At 36.4% G+C, this 18,063-nt stretch overlaps 1 protein-coding gene across 1 annotated transcript; it reads right to left on the bottom strand.

Annotated features, from left to right (window-relative positions):
• Positions 1 to 523: 523 nt before the first annotated feature.
• LOC149789542 (uncharacterized) lies at positions 524 to 13,498 on the bottom strand. Its single transcript, XM_089973312.1, has 4 exons — positions 13,367 to 13,498; positions 8,449 to 8,526; positions 4,719 to 4,820; positions 524 to 688 (listed from the first exon to the last, which is right to left on the bottom strand). The coding sequence occupies exons 1-4, from the start codon at positions 13,412 to 13,414 to the stop codon at positions 569 to 571; spliced, it is 348 nt and encodes a 115-aa protein (XP_089829438.1). The 5' UTR covers positions 13,415 to 13,498; the 3' UTR covers positions 524 to 568.
• Between the last annotated feature and the right edge of the window lie 4,565 nt (positions 13,499 to 18,063).

An 18,063-nucleotide genomic window follows, 5' to 3' on the forward strand; every position in this document is an offset into this window, starting at 1 on the left:
AGTATAATAGTTTTCTGATTCCACAATGAGACTTTACTGGTTGGGAAACAAAAATGTGTTGGCCGCCATTTGTTTTGGCCAACATTTGTTAAACCAAGGCCACAAAAAAACCTTGTCGGATTCACCGAAAAATCTCAACGAAGCCTCAAAATTGACCAACAACACACTATTTTGACGTCATTTTACTCCCTCTGTCCGCCATTGTATCTGTTTACACCCTGTGTTGCTGTGTGTGGAGTTTCGTCATTGACCTAGAATCAGCAGCACACTGTTGTGAGAATTGTCATATATGCGTATTATTGCGCCATGGGCGGATCACGAATGGATATATCAATAGTAGTGGTAAATCAAATTTCTTTATATCTACACTTTAAAAGCCATGTGTTTTTTAACGTATGTGGTATATATATATATATATATATATATATATATATATATATATATATATATATATATATATATATATATATATATAGTCTCAAATTCGTTACATGTCAGCAAGGAACAATTGTGAAGAAAAAACTTATGTTTCTCGTGTTTATTTATTGTAATTTCAGTATCATTTCATCTAGGAGACCGTGTAATAATGTTGAACGCTTGATCCACAAGCCGAAGAAAGGCTATGTTCCAAGGTGGTCTTGGTTACCTCTGTCTTTGTGCCGGTGTTTACCATTTGCATGAACTTTACCTGAAGAATCACATAAACATAAACTCATATGTACATCAATCATACATGTTTGTGTGTTTGTGTGTGTGTGTGTGTGTGTGTGAGAGAGAGAGAGAGAGAGAGAGAGAGAGAGAGATAATAACGTTTGACAAATGAGTAAGTTGATTGATAAGGTTATTTGGTGATGCAAAGAACAACGGTTTCTTATTTAGGCACTTAAACGTTAAGCACTATTGGAGTTTGAGGACAACAAGAACATCAACAACGAAAGAAAATAGCAGTCGCATTACTACTACTACTACTACTACTACTACTAATAACAACAACAATTAAAATAATAATGAATAATGCTAATAATAACAATGATAACGCAAGAAAATAACAAATACTTGATTGGCACGATGGAACTTAGTGTGAAGTTTGTTCCGAGCTTTACTGCGCTTGTCTCCATGCACATCCATCTGAGTCTTAGAATTTTGTTAAACGTGGACGGACGATTTAAAGAATTATGGTTATTTCTTATTTATTTGTATGCTTGTACTGATTACCTTATATCTGATTAATTATTTTCTGAACTGTTTTGCGGTGTGGTACTTTAAAGAAATAGGGTAAACATAGATATTATATATGTGCTGGTTATCTCCATCCCGTCTTCAGTCAGTCACTCGTTTGAATTTGAAATCTACGTCTAAGGATTGATCAAGAGGGAGGCAGAGTCCCTGTATAAGTGGAAAAACTGCTAATAATAATATAGCTTGTATTTGCTTATCACATTTGCGTGTTTTCGATAGATGTTTTAGTGTTTTTAAAGATTATAATAATAACGAAATATTAAAGCATACAAAGACAAAGAAATAAGCAAAGTTGACAATACAAAAGCAAGTAAAACATTCCCTATATAACTTTATGTTTAGATTTTACCAAGGTAAAGAAAAAAAAGAAAGAAAAAAAACGTGAAAGATTTGTGCCCGTTTTTAGTCGAGCTGAGTGACCTGCCATTTTACGTTCGTGCCTATCCACTAACTCCACATTTATTACAGTGGATGCATCCTGCACGCTGGTGTTGCCGAAATATTTCCGTCATATCAAGCCGAACTATTTCCGTCATATCAAGCATATACATTTTTCTGAAGTGAACTAGATCATAATGTACATTTTAAAAAAACAACCTATACACCAGTCAGAGTCTTTATCAGAAACAAAGAACAACAAAAGTAGAAAGACAGAACCCAAAGGATATTAAAAGCAGAAAAGAAGAAATAAACAAGAAGAAAAACGAAAAGATGATAGAAAGCAAATGCAAAAAAAAAAAAAAAACAAGGAATGAAAGAGAAAGAGAAAAAAAAAAGAAAGATAGAAATCAGACGAATTTTCACCTTCACTATCAACTAACAAGGAAATTTAATGCTAATTCAGCACTCTGTGAAAAAGAAGACTGGGTCGGATATTGGAAGAGATTGGATCAATAAGCTGAAAGTCTCCCAGAGATACATGTTCTGAGTTTACAAAGGAAACATTTAAGGAAACTAAAATGGTTGGACTCGATCCAATCAACGAGGTGATTATACTTCTGCGGTTTGGTGTTCCTGTTCCATTTTTTAAATTATCATTATAAGCTGAATTAAGAGGAATTATTCCGAGAAATATCCAAATGTGGGAGCAAAGTTGAAGTGGAATGATGTGTCTTATATTCTGGAAACAATACGTTAAGAATCCTGGGAACAAAAAGGGGAATTACGTTTCACTACCTCACTCAAACACCACGCGTCAGTAGCTTGTCAAAAATCCTCTCCCGCCTCCTCCGATTAGTGGGGAGAACGAGAATCCCCCTACCCCTCCCCACCCAGACACCACGTGTCAGTAGCGGGTACGAGAAGAAATGACAGAATTAGATTAATAACAAAATTTAAAAGTCTAAAATTAATCTCAGTTTACAATAAAAGTGCCAATTGATACTATTAAAACATTTGCTAAACATATTTACTTTTATAGACAGTACCGGATCACATTAGTACATAACTAGGTGTACACTTGAGGTTCATCTGAGAAGAGCTCACTTTAGCTATGTGACTCAGTGGGTTGCGTTTCACCACACAGGACTGAAAATGTTTGATTCCGTCGCATCTAATTTTCAACCGCAGTAGAATTTAATCCACCCCACCCCACCCCAACACCCTAAAGAACCCCTTAAGAAAAGGAACAGATTGATATACCACGAGAGGTATACTTTTTTCATTCAAAGGAAACAAAGCTTGTCGTGTTTCCTTTTAATGAAACATTTATACATCGACTGGTATATCATTGATATAGCGTACATACTATACATATATTGTATGTATATCACATACAAATACATAGATTTGCCTTTTGAACGGTTGTTGTTGTTGTTCTAGGGTTTAACACATTTTTCAGCACACGATACATGGCGGCCAGTATAACTGGTGGAGGAAGAACCCTGGAAAACCCAGGGAAGAACCATCGACCCACGAGAAGCTACTGGCAGGCTTTCCCACGTACCCACGCTAACCGAGCCTTGGACTCGAACCCACGCAGACAGAGGTGAGATGGCAGTGATCCGGAACGGTGAACGCTTTAGACCACTCGGCCACTTGGGGCCCCTCCTTTTGAATGGAGTTAATATTTACTATAGGCAACTGTGTATTAATTAAGAAAATGAACACCTCACATCCCTGCTTAGCGTATCCGCTACAAAATGTAGTTCTATGCCTTTTGTGGATATTCACAATCACCTTACCATTTTTATAAGCTGATTGTTTCCTTTTTTAGTTCAGGAATTACCTGCTATATCACTTTACAGTATCTGATATAGATGCATATTAAAAAACTTTCAACCCATAATAAATTGTAATAATAAATTAATCTGTTCATAGACCTTAGTGTAAAGCATGTCACCTAAATAATACTAGAAAACAGTTATATAATAGTTAATATGCAATTACTTGTATATTTCCATGAAAGCATGCTACTATCTTCTATAACTGTTCAACAAAGTAGTAACGTTGGCATTTCCTCTCATTCACCGGCTGCTGGAACAAGACCGATATGTGCTCGCTATATAGACATCGGCGCATTGATGTTTTTTTTTTTCTTTTTCTTGTGTCTTTTATTTTCTTTCTTTGTAAACAATGATTTTTAAAGAATAAGGTGTTAAATTATACCTGATTTATATGTCTTAACCGAGGCAAGTGAAAGTCTGTGTTAATTCCCTTGTGATATGTTAGGAGCAGACAATTTAGGTATAAGCATGAGCTACATTCAGCAGTGCTCCAAAACGGTAAGGCGAAACGTGATCTTTGGAACTGGACTGGGTACTCTTTCCCAGTCAGAAACTGCTTATAGACCCTACAAATGTTGCATTCTAACACTTGTTGACCCTCTACCTGTTTTTAAAACAGGCGTGTGTCGTTTGTTTTCGTTAGGCGTTTATTTATTGGGTCGTTCCGAATCGACAGTATGTTTTTCTTTCACATACTAAAAACCCCTCAAACTTTAATAATTATATAAACAGTCCGAAAGTTCTTCCTTCGGTCGAATCTGGAGATATAAGTTGGTTCTATATGCGTGGTGTTGTTCCGGAAATTATCTTTAGGGGTCTCCTGTACATACCTTTTATTACGCATTGGGGTTCGAAGATGCTGAATAGGGCCGATTGCCGGCAACTCACCCACACCCTCGCATATCGTAGATGGCGACTAATGGAAGCAGGAGCCACAGTAGCTGTGTGGTTAGCGTGTTGTATTCATGACCAAAAGGGTGCGGGTTCGAACCAGATCAAGCTAGGTAAGCTAACTGTTGTATCCTTTGACAAGGCATTATACTCCAATTTCTTCAGTACTAAGAACCTGCTTGTGTTGCTGTGCCGTAAATTATCAAACCAAAATTTCATTCAGATATCGCCTAACTTGTTTTTACTCTCGCGTGATCTATATAGAATATTTTATAAGAACAACATTTACGACATTATCAGGTGGTGGGATTTGGGTGTGTGAATTATTTTTTTAAGAATTCGAATAATAAAATCATATATTACCTCAACAGCCGTCCTTCCAGAGGCTGTGTGCACGTCGATTTTCTCTTGGTCAGTCAAAGTAAAGATGTAACAGTTTCTACCTTTATGGATAACCATTTTTTGCTGCAAATTTTTAATATATATATATATACATATATATATATATATATATATATATATATATATATATATATATATATATATATATATATATATATATATTCACACAATCCTCAACCAGACGGATCAAAGTTCTGAAATGTTTATAAGTACGTCGAAAAAATTGTTACAAAATCATTTTGTAAACTTCACGGAGGGTATAAATGAAATTATCCTTCGATTAAAAAAGGATGGTTTGTGGTATTCACTCAGCTGAAATATATACCATTTGAAGAGCGGAGAAGCTCTCATATTTAGTCGGGTGATTAGTATGTGTATGCTTTATGTAATGGCGGGAAGTCACGTAATTTACCAATTAAATCACATTCGTAATATCTCAACTCTTTCCCACTAACTTATGTTAACAGTGTGACATTTATAATTAGGCGTGCGTAATTTGTGTAATTCAAGAACTTTCAGTGATATGCCCTGAAGTTAAACAATATGGTGTTAAATTAACCACATTCGAGAACCCTTTCCATTTTTGCAGGAAAGGCCCGAGGTGTTGCGCGTTGGTTATCATCGAAATTCTACGTATTGCATTTCGAGAACGAGATCGAGTTCCGAAGTGGTGACTTGTAATTTTAGTGTGCTGTACTAGACCAATCATTGGACTGCTAGCTTGGATCTTGTCGGGACCAGTCATAGTCACGTGCCAGGAGAATGTGACTACACAATATAATCACTATGCTATTTTCTGCTTCATTCTCTTTTTCTATTTTTTTTGGACACATTGTCAACGTAATCATCCTCTGATTAATAAAATGTTTGATTTTTTTTTTGTTTTTGCATTTCATAGGAAAATCATGGCACACCTTTGATAAGAACAACGTACATTTATATTTAGGAGAATGTCGTCGATTAATGTGGCCGCATTCTGACGTGTGCTGGTTATTATATCATTCCTTTTAAACGAGCAATGGATCACCCGTAAGTTTAATACGGTTTCGTTGCAGTACAGGAGAAAAACAACAACAAAAACAATTAAACAGTAAGACAATCTATAATAATGCTATCGTTTTCCAACATTATTTTGCTTTTTTATCAGCAGTGGTTCATATGCAAGCAAATCTCAAAAAAAAACCAAAAAAAAAAAAACCAACAAACAAACAAACAAACAAAAAACAACAAAAAACACGTTAAACGACAGACTTTAGTTCTGACAGGTTGAATGAGTTTGCGTGTAAAAAGCAAATAGTTTTACACTGGACTTGCCCTTTGACCTCCGTCGCATTTTTACTGACTAGTGCCTCAAAGCTAGCTAACCAACTCACACATAGCGATGTGGAAGTAAAGCATCGTGATTATTTCCACTAAGCTAACCATAACACGAAATATAACGTGGTGCTAAATCCTTCAACTTGCCTTTTGCCGCTAATCTAGCCACAATAAGGAAAAATATGCAGTGTGTAGCTTGCAACTCGCCTCTTGGGTCTGAGCAAGTTTTCAGGGGTGCAAGGACAGTTTTTATGTACACATTTAATGTTCCATACACCTGCCTAATAAAAAAAATTCTTAAAAATTGGAAATACGTGAGTGAGGTCAAAATGGTCCATATTTATGGATAGGTACAATAAAGCCAAACATAGGAATATAATTCACTCGACCGGACAATTCAGACGAAATTTATAGAATACAAAAGAGATGCACCCTACCTCCAAGTTTATATATGCATTTTTCAAATGCGAAGACCATTGTTTAGAACAGTTGATGCTCACAGTGCAAACACAAGTCCTTTCCCTAGGTGATAATTTTGTAAAACATTGTGTACTTAATAGCTTGATGCAATACAAAATAGTTGTCATCCAGGCAGCTTTCGAAATATTATTCTTGCCTTAAAACAACGTGTCTACTGCTATAAGTGGCTACATGACGTGTACATGCCTCATATCAATTTTAAGAACAACACAGGCCGGAAGGGTCAAATTCACAAATATATCCATATCTGTAATTATTACACAATAATAGCTCAAAAAGTCACATCATGGCCTTAAGTTAGAAAATTTGCCAGGGCCAATTTACGAAACTACCCTCTTAGCGATGTGATTATATATCCAAAGAAAAAGTGTCTTGCAAATCAGGTAACCATAACACGGTAAGTGATATGGCTTTACTTCTAGAAATTTGTATTTTTCAGCTGAGCTAACCATAACGGGTATATGGTGGTATAGCTACCAACTTACCTTCTGCATGTGAGCCAGCCGTAACATGTGGTGGAATATCAAGCATGTAGCCTTTTGCCGTTGAATTAGCCATAACATGACTTGACTTTTATTAAAGTCGCTAATCGTAGTTGTTATATGTGCGACAACTGTAATTTGCGCGCGTTTACGTGCTATTTAATTTTTGCATGTAACCGCTATATAATTCCACCAAGTAATACTGGTGATAGGACAAACACACCGTTTTTTAAAGGATGTCTACGCATACATCGTTTCACAGTTTAAACATACTACTACTGAACAATAAGGGATGTTTTTCTTTTACTTTTAAAACGACCTCCCTTCTTCAAGAAGAAGCTGTATTTTTACGTGTTCCCTTTCCCCACATTAAAGAAACCAGAGGGAACCAGTCCACTTGAAACCGGAAATGTTACAGCACGTGGGCTACATAACTGATTAAGAATGCTAACATTTGTACATAACGCGTTATTAATAGGTTACATTAAGACCAATTGCGGGATATTTTATTAGCTGATGTAAAGGAATAAAGGTATCAAATGTGGATCACGATGGGTTCCGAGCCTTTGAATGCAAAAAGTCTTACCAATGGCGGAGGTGATATTAAAAGGAATGGCCTACACAAATTAGTTCATCAGAAACACTTTAAAATATTCATTTTTATTTTTTGTTCGATGAATACATACAGTTGTCATCAGGTAACACAAATCTTGCAAATGACTCTAAAATGCTTTTGGATTTTATTTTACAAAACATATTTGCATCGAAATATGAGATACACGCATCTTCATCATACAATTAACAGACAATACACTAAATTGTATTAATTAATTATCATTATAACATTCTCCATTCTACTTATTCATCTTCAAAACTTTATGTTTTATTATAGTTTGAAGAGAATGTGTTGTATCAAAAAATGTACTCGCCTTTTCAATTCCCTCACAATACGTAATGTAATATCGATAAACAGCCCAGTCTGCTAATCACATTTTGAAACTCTATAGGTGTGATGTCTGGTTCCGTTACATATATGGGCTTTGTAGTTGATTTATATGTCATATAAGACGAGCAATAAATCTGTTCTTGACTAATATATATGTATACATTATGTAAGTATTATACATGCACTTTGGTCTTTCTGTACGCTTCAATGATTGTTTGTATGTCTGTATGTATATATATATATATATATATATATATATATATATATATATATATATATATATATATATATATATATATATATATATATATATTAAGTTTATAATATATATATATATATATATATATATATATATATATATATATATATATATATAGAGAGAGAGAGAGAGAGAGAGAGAGAGAGAGAGAGAGAGAGAGAGAGAGAGAAAGATAATGAGGGGGAGGGGGAGGGAGAGAGTACTTACTGTGTGGTAGTCATAGTGGAAGATATACTGCTCATGAACACTTGGTTCATGAGAGGAGTGAGGTAATTGGGTTGTTTGCTGAAAGAGAAAGTTCATGTATTATTTGATGTATAGAAAACTCGAATCCAAGGTAAATGGATTACGAAATGATCGCAAGTGTCCCTAGTAGCTAATTCTTGTCTCACTGATCTGAAGATGATGATCGAAACTGACACTCCTATCTAAGCTAGATGAATATTTCCATTTTATGTTGGTCTAAAGTGCTAAAGCATTCAATACGGCCTAAATAAGACCTGAATTATTTTGTGATTCTGCGAGGTTGTGCAACTTTGGATCGTAATGATTTTCAAATGTTGTCAATATGGTGATCGATATATGTTATTATGATCCTAAAATATGAATTAATGTTACGTATTTGACATTTTTTAACTAAATCTAATTTAGCGTGAGAAAGTGATTTCGGTTCCCTGTAACGTCACCAAGGTCATGTTTTTTGCCTCATTTTCATTTATTACTATCCCATTTTGTTATGCCAATGTATAAACTCTATTTTTGTAGAATTTCATCTTGCTTGTATAACCTTGGCATCAGTACTAGATGCAAGAAAAATTGCAATTTCCGAAAAAAATCTATGTTTGTGAAATCATTACGTAAAGAATAAATCAGTTAAAAAAAGAAGAAAGAGGATATTACCTAAAACATATCCCATATGGATGAATGAATAGCTAATGTTTCCATAGGTTTCACATTAAGGTCTTTGACTTAGAAATGCTTGAAATCCGTTTACAGAATAACTATTTAACGGAGCATGTTCAAATATTAAGGCAGAATATTATGAGTAGCTAGATAAAAATAGTATGAGTAGCTAGATAAAATAGTATGAGTAGCTAGATAAAAATAGTATGAATAGCTAGATAAAATAGTATGAGTAGCTAGATAAAAATAGTATGAGTAGCTAGATAAAAATCTTTCTTGGAGTCAATAAAAACACTCCGAGTCCAAGAACCACCATCAATTACTAGTAGACAGTCCGTGTCAATCACAGACAGATGCAGAATGAAATCGTTACATTCATATGTATTGTTGCTGCAAATAGAATTTTCTACATAGCTACGATGCTATGTGCTGTATATTTACGTTGCTATCTAAAAATGCAACAGGTCCTCTATCTTAATTCTTGATAGAATTAATTATACAGGATTTCGAATGTGGAATTTAGCCAGTAACCGTAATTGTGAATCATTAAGCATGTACCTTTTAGCACACGTGAAAGGAAGCAGCTTGAGATAACACTATGATATCTAGTTACATATCAAAAGCAACTATCAGTATTAAATCGCTGTCATCATTTACGCTCCTTTAAATTTAAATATTAAAAAAAATGATTAAAAATAAAATTTGTAAAATGGTAAAGCAAACGCATGTTGTGTTATACATGCAATGAAGGCATTGTCTCTTGAAATGAACTGCGCTAATTCCAGCTAAGTTATAGTCCACATCAAGGGTCTCACAATTATACCAGCCTGATTGCCGCATGGGGGCATTGTTAATGGCCAAAAGGCCGCACCGTCTTTGTTATCTCTCGTGATACTTTGTGACGCGAATCATCTTGTGGGCCACTGGATAAGAAATGGCGAGATGCGCATGCGGCTCGCTTGCCGCGTGTTTGAGACCTCTGTTATACATTACTTTAAATGAAGTTATACCCGCTTGACATGGTTTCTAGTAGTTTTAGTGACGTTAAATCTTCTCGATATAGTCTACAGAAAATTATTTTAATTGATACCTCTTGTGGTATACAACACTTTAGTTGAAGTTAAAGAACCTCCTTACATGGTCTACAGGACATCAAGTAAAGGTAAAAACTAGCAACTTGGTCTGCAGTATTTAAAGGAAGCTAAAACCTCTTGAAATGATCTGGACCGCTCTGGTGGCCTAGTGGTTAGAGCGTCCGCCTCAGAAACGGAAAGTTGTGGGTTCGAACCCCGGCCGAGTCATACCATAGACTTACAAAAATGGTGCTAAGAGCTGCCTCGCTTGGCGCTCAGCATTAAGAGGTTAATGTTAGGACTGGTCGGCCTGGTGTCGGGTTAATGTGACTGGGTGGGACATCATGCTATATGTCTGCGGCATGATGCCCCAGTGCTAAACATTACTATAAACTGCCACACTGCGGACATTGTAGTGATAAGACTAAAATTTTTGTAAAGCTACGTTAAAATTTTTAATCAAGATACACATACACTTGGCATGGTCTACAGGACCGTAAGTGAAAATATAACCGCTTGACATCTTCTACAGTACATCGGTGAAGCTCTAATCTCTTGTCATGTCTGCAATACTTTATGTGACGTTATAATCTCCTAACATTGTCTATAGTACTTTAAATTTCACCTTTCTCTATTGACATGGTCCAGAACACTCAAACTGAGGTTATAACCCCTTGACATACTCTACAGTACTTATGTGCGTGAAGTGTAACCTTTTGGCATGGTCTACATGCTTCTGAGTGAAAGTATAATCTCTTTTCATAGTCCACTGTACTTTAAGTTAAGTTATAACCCTCATAACATGGTCTATATTGCTTTAAGTTATACCCTCTTAACATTGTCTACAGCTCCTTAAGTGAAGTTATAACCTCTTGATATTGACTACTGTACATTACGTTAAGTTATAACCTCTTGATATTGACTACTGTACGTTAAGTTAAATTATAGTTTCTTGATATTGACTACTGTACATTAAGTTATAACCTCTTGACATTGACTACTGTATTTTAAGTTAAGTTATAACCTCTTGATATTGATTACTGTACGTTAAGTTAAATTATAGTTTCTTGATATTGACTACTGTACATTAAGTTATAACCTCTTGATATTGACTACTGTATTTTAAGTTAAGTTATAACCTCTTGATATTGATTACTGTACGTTAAGTTAAATTATAGTTTCTTGATATTGACTACTATACATTAAGTTAAGTTATAACCTCTTGATATTGACTAATGTACATTAAGTTAAGTTGAAACCTCCTGATACTGACTACTATACATTAAGTTAAGTTATAATTTCTTGACATGGTCAACTGTACATTACGTGAGCTTATACTTTTTGGACATCATTTGCAGTATTCAAGTTAAGGTATAATCTCAAAACATGGTCTGTAGTAGTATAAGTCAGGTTATTAACTCATAACATGGTCGGCATTGCTTTGAAAGTTAAGTTATAGCCTCTTAACATGGTATTCAATACTTTAAGTTAAGTTATAGCCTCTTGAAGTGGTTCAGTCAAAATCTATACATGCATGGTACTAACGGAATGTTTATTACACATCATTTTAGAAAGTTGCACATTGATTATTTTAAACAGCCAGTTCGGTGGTTCTGACACAGTGCAGTACTATAATCTATGCTAAAGTAAACACACATTTAAAGCAGTTAGCATTGGTTAAGGCTTTGTGACAAAGCTTTGTAACAAATCGACAAAATTAAAACCATCTAGGTACTATTTTCTGCCAGCCTTTAGAAAACCGCACTGCATTAGTTGCGTCATAAAAAAAATCATGTGCGGAACTATAATAACCCTATTTGTATTTAATCAACTTTTAGAGGTATTCCAAAACGTGCTCTAAAATTAAGCGATCTAGGCATTTATTTAGCTATTGAAATCTTAGCATTCGGCAACCAGTAGTATACAACCTTAAAGTTATAGAACATCACATTAACAAGAAATTAACATCCCTGTTTGAAATATATTACCCGACATATTTCTCACCTCTTGTTAATACGTTTTCTTCAATATATTTATCTTTCAACTAAACAATGAATTTGGAAAGCTAATAATTTTGAGGTCAGTTGTTTTCAATGTCATTTTCTATACATATACTAGGTCGAGGCCACGTCATGTGATCAGTTGACGAATCTTGATCAAGCAGATCAGTATAATATCCGATTGGCTGTAATACTTTTCTGTACATAATCCGATTGGTGTATATTTGTTTGTAAAGCTTCCAGAAGAACTTAAGGCACAAAGTTTGCTGAAAATGACATTCAATTAGGGGAAGTTTTGAATTAGATGAGTTTGGTTATTGATTAAAAGGGAAGCCAACTTTGCATTTTATTTATTTCATACAGTATGCAGGAGACATGTATTATATAATTCATTAGCGACCATCCTTGATATAAGATCAGTAGTTTAACAATGGCTACGTTCACTACACCACAGTAATTCCATACCTAACATTACATACTATATCTTGTCCTCAAATTGAAATAGTGATTTTTGTTTGCATTGTTTTGACTCAGATAAATTATATTGTATTTGTCTTTTTAATAGTTACAGCGATCACATCAACGTCGTTTTGCTTGCCTACGTTTTAGTTGGCTGCACAACGCAGAGGTGAGATAAACGGAAACGTAACTGTAGTTTTGGGTTAATTCTTGATTTTAATGAAATAATAAACTGTTTCGGTTGAATAACTCTTTTAGCTGTAGTGAATATATTAATACAGTAAACACAAAAACCATCGCAAGTCTACCAAAAACTGTGAGATGGACAGATCTTTTCATATTATTCATGCATTTATCCTCTGCAACATGGCACCTCCGTCAACAAGGTAGACACCCTAGAGTTTCAAAAGCGTAAACCAGAAACTATTACTCACATTTCCGTTTGAATGCAATTAATATATATTAGGTAATAAAAAGTAAAACTCTACATTCCGTTAAAGAAAATCTGATGGATGAATTTATACTAGTTTGACTTGACACGAAAAACGATTTTAGCATTTGAAATGTGTAGATGTTTGCTGGTATGCTCAAGAAAGAAATTAAAGGAAATTAGTCGGTCGTTTCCAGCCCTGTTTGACTTTCGCAAGGCATTTGTATCTAAATATAATACATTTTGAAGCCTATACTAACCTGGTAAGACAGTGCGACGAGGGTAGCAAAGATTATCACAATGTTCATTTTGATGTTAGAGTTGCGGCAGTTGAACGTTAGTACAATCTAATATTGTATCCCATCTGCTATATTGTAGTCCTTATCTTTGACCATACATGCATTTCATGACAAATTGTCAGGACCCCAGACTTTCATGCTAGAATTTGCACGACAGTTTTAACCTTCGTGCAGAATATGACCTGTATTCTGATATTAGCAGACATGAATTGAAGATCATATATACAAAGAGAGTCACAAACTGTTTGCAGAAGCCCAAAAGCTGTTTACTTGTTATTCCTACACTTGGCAGTCTGGAGCATAATGGAAATTCAACATCATTGTGTAGCAAAATCTCCATGGTCAAGGGAGCCAGACTGTGTTTAAATCTTACCATTTAGGCACCTAACACTCAATGCTATCGGTGTACCCAGTGTTGCAAATATTCATCATTTTGTCCTTGATTTAAGACGGCGAATGAAAAGTTTGCTCTTTACGAGAGAGTAAAATTGTGTTTATCGTTAAAATGAACACAAAATGTTGCTTGATGCGAAGAGTTTTACTTTTACTTTGTAGCACATGCTGTTCAATTTTGAAATGGCAAAATTGAGCAAGATCCTTCATGGCTGAAATAATAGAGTGACTCTAGCCGTATGGAAAGAATTGATACGAATCCTTCATGGCTGAAATAATAGAGTGACTCTAGCCGTATGGAAAGAATTGATACGAAAAATTATGTCCATTAAAAGCAAAGAGAGAGAGAGAGAGACAGAGAGCAAATTTCTGAAAAAACCGGAACAGAAAGCACCAAATTTTCAATTTGGACTAAGGCAAGATATTGAGTATGGAAAGACATTGAGTAAGGCAAGATATTCAGTTAGGCAAGACATTGAGTAAGCAAGGTGTGTGTGTGTGTGCGTGTGTGTATGATTTGGATTTTTAACGTAGCTTTAAAACAATTTCAGTCATATCGCTACGATGTCTGCAGTGTGGCAGTTGATAGTGATGTCTAGCATTGGGGCATCATGCCGCAGACATGTAGCATGATGTCCAATCCAGTCACATTATCCTGACACCAGGCCGACCAGTCCTAACACTAACCTCTTAATGCTGAGCGCCAAGCGAGGCAGCTGTTAGTATCATTTTTGTAAGTCTTTGTTATGACTAGGTCATAGATCGAACCCACGACATCCCGCATCCGAGGCAAACGCTCTAACCACTAGGCCACCGGAGCGGTCAGTAAATAAGTAAGCAAGGTAAGGCAAGACATTTAGTAGCAGGACATTGAGTAAGGCAAGACATTGAACAAGGCAATATGCTGAGCAAGGCAAGACATTGAGCAGCGGGGGGGGGGGGGAATCTCACAAGGTTTTTTTCGCAAAAAATCATCTCTATCCATAGTATTATAAATACTAAGTCTTATTTTGGAAAACAAACCTTTATTTTGGTAACAATGACAATAAAGGTGTCTATTTACCAAAATAACAGGTTTAAACGTGTAATCTAGTCTTGGAAACGTTATTGCTGCACCGATTACATAGCAAAACCAACTTGGGTTAGCGCCCTCGGCGATTCTTGTGTTAACTGAAGAGTGTATCAAGTCCAACTCGATACCATGTTCGAGGGTCGTGTAAATTTATTGTTACAAACCCGTGCGGGCGCTGCTGTGCACGACTAAAGAAATTTCTGAATTTGACGAGGTCCATATCTCCGCTGCACCAGGTCTGATGAATATTTCGTAACGTGTGTGCGTCAACGCCGTTAAATATCGCGAGGACGTTACAATTGTCTCTTATAACTTTCGGAATTTGTGTATATCGTTGAGTTACATAAATTACATCAGTGTTTTTATGGCGACCGCGGGAAAATATTCTTGCCGGGTTTGTTTGCTTATCCAGCATCACATCGTCGTACACAACCAGGTTGTTAATTGACCCATCAATGCTATCAATGCCAGGCGCGTCATTGATATCAGTTATGAACTCAACTATGTCGTCATCGCTTCCAATGGCCGCTTTTGCGCTCTCGTTGAAATCTTTTATCACATCATAGCATCGCTGATCGTCCACAGATGGTGCTACCAAATATAATTTATCCCATTTCATCCACTTCATTATCATATTCAGCAGCAACTGTGTTTTACCTGATCCAGATGGTCCGATGATGATCATCCTGATTGAATTTGGCAGCACGCTATTATGTTTCACAGGTTCTTTCTTTTTTGTCGCGGAAAAATCAGTAACTTCCATTTGTATACAAATAATTAGTATTATGGATTTATATTGTGTGAAGTGTCGGGAACGAACTCCCACGAACGACTTAACAACGATTACGACAAAAAACAATCGCCAGGCGCTCACAGGAATATGTGCTCGATGTGGCACAAAAAAATTTAGATTTCAAAAAAAAAGTTTAGCGGAGGCGACATCGCAGCCCAACTTGGAAAACTCCCTGGAGCTCCCTGGGCAAAGTATCCCGGGGAAAAACACATTCCCGGATACAACTACTGCGGTCCTGGAACCAGACTTGACATAAGACTTGACAGCGAAAATCAACCAAAAACTGGTGAGTACCCGATAAACGCTATTGATGCGGCCTGTCATGTTCATGATGTAGCTTATAAAAATCCTGATTTGCAGCAACGACATATCGCAGATGTGAAATTAATTCACGCGTTATCCGTGATAAAAAATAAATCTCTTAAAGAGTCGCTCGCTAACTGGTTAATAAGATCCGCAATGAAATCTAAACTAGTATTAGGCGCTAGTAATTAATAACAATGCAAGCATCTCCAATGAAGTCGATTTATTATTCCCCTATCGGATACTGGAGAGGTAACGCAGCAATTAATAAACTCGTCAAGTCAGCGTCGGTAACAAGAGAGGTTGCCAAAAATTGGCTATCGAAACAGGCAATATGGCAAATTTATTTACCGCCGCCCAAACAAATTCACTTCGCGCATTTCGATGTTAGTGTGCCCAACGAGGTTCATCAGGCCGACATACTATTCCTGCCTCACGATGTTGTTCGTCGGAAAACATAAATACGCGTTAACAGTGGTTGATGTTGCAAGTAGATACAAAGATGCGGAACCGTTAACAACTAAAACGACGTCTGAAGTAGCCGATGCGTTTAAACGAATTTATCAGCGAGGACGTCTACGATGGCCACATCTGCTACAAGTTGATCCTGGCAAAGAATTTCAAGGTGCAGTATCATCGCTGATGAAGCAACATAACGTTACCATACGACGAGGACACACTGAAATTCATCGTGATCAGGCAATTGTTGAGAGATTTAATCGAACACTCGCCGAAAGATTATTTGGATATCAATACGCGAAAGAATTTATTCAAGATGCGAGATCGCGCGAATGGGTTGCAAGATTACCAAGTGTGATAACTGCGCTAAATAACGAGATCACCCGAGCCACCAACATGAAACCTGCCATCGCGATCACGAAAACACAAGGTGTTTTTCAAAAATATATACAAATACAACTAAATAATATTTCAACACAGCCAATGTTGGGTAATGTTACAGTTAGATATTTATACGAACCAGGCGAACTTGAAGGTGGTAAACGAAGAGCGACTGATCTCATTTGGAGTGTTACCACACATAAGATATCCACCGTGACAAGATCCACTGGCAGACCAGCAATCTATAGATTAGATTCAACTGCTCCTCAACGCGGATTCACCCGTGAGCAACTTCAGGTGATTCCCGATGATACACAATTACCGCCAAAATTACTAAAGTGATTTCGATCACTGAAGTGATTTCGATCACTAAAGTGATTCACTAGCTGCAGCGGCGCCTCTGCGTCTATTACACTCAAGACAGGTCAACATGATATTTTCACGTGTGTGGCCATGGTTGCTATTTTTTCTGTCTAACGTAAACTGTCTTGGGTCATTTTTCGGATATCTCCATAACATTACACAATTGCAATTCACGCAACGATTACGTTGTTGTCGTCGCAACTCGACGATGAATTCAAGGTCCAAACTAAACTCCCGATTATTTTTTTGTCGCTGTGTTTGCAACCAGTTAATTTTTTTCTTATCGTGTCGATCAGCACTGACTTATCGGCGGCCAATGCCGTTGTCGTATCTAACACAATTCTTCCCAGCTGTGATATTCTTCGCACTCTTGACACGGCCAGGTAAACTAAATTTGACCACTCGATGCGATCATCAACGATCCAGACTTTTGTGTCTTCGATGGTTAATCCCTGTGCGGAGTGAATTGTCATAGCGTATCCTAACATCCACGGAGATTTATCAGTGGCAAGTGTAGCGTCGACAACACCGATATCAACTAACACAATGTCATTTAACACTAACTGTTGCTTCTCAGATTTCCCGGGGATATCAACATCGATATTTTGTAGTCGTGTATCTGTTGGTCTATAACATAACGGTACCGGCACCATGGGAAATTTTTCTTTGTGCAGCTGAAGTAATCGCTGTTGAAGTGCGTCTCTAACCGTTTTTCTACTCGCCGTTATGAGATCACTTGGGGTCCACGTTTCCAGGAAGTCTTTCATTGATGTCCTCGGAATCACCTTGCGCATAACCACGCACTGAGTTTTATTACTCTGTAGCCGGATCAGCTTCTTAAACTTCTTTAGTCGATCATCAAGTGCTCTAATGTCTTCGTCGATTTCTTCGTAA

Source organism: Sinohyriopsis cumingii, chromosome 10 (genome assembly GCF_028554795.1).
Source record: "Sinohyriopsis cumingii isolate HCF-2022 chromosome 10, ASM2855479v2, whole genome shotgun sequence".
Lineage (NCBI taxonomy): Eukaryota > Metazoa > Mollusca > Bivalvia > Unionida > Unionidae > Sinohyriopsis > Sinohyriopsis cumingii.

Bases quoted from the DNA above. Each gene is read 5' to 3' on its own strand.
- LOC149789542 (XM_089973312.1), bottom strand. From the start codon at position 13,414: ATGAACATTGTGATAATCTTTGCTACCCTCGTCGCACTGTCTTACCAG. The intron at 8,527-13,366 runs GTTAGTATAGGC...TTTCTCTTTCAG, and splicing joins TCGTCGCACTGTCTTACCAG to CAAACAACCCAATTACCTCA. The intron at 4,821-8,448 runs GTAAGTACTCTC...AAAAATTTGCAG, and splicing joins TCCACTATGACTACCACACA to CAAAAAATGGTTATCCATAA.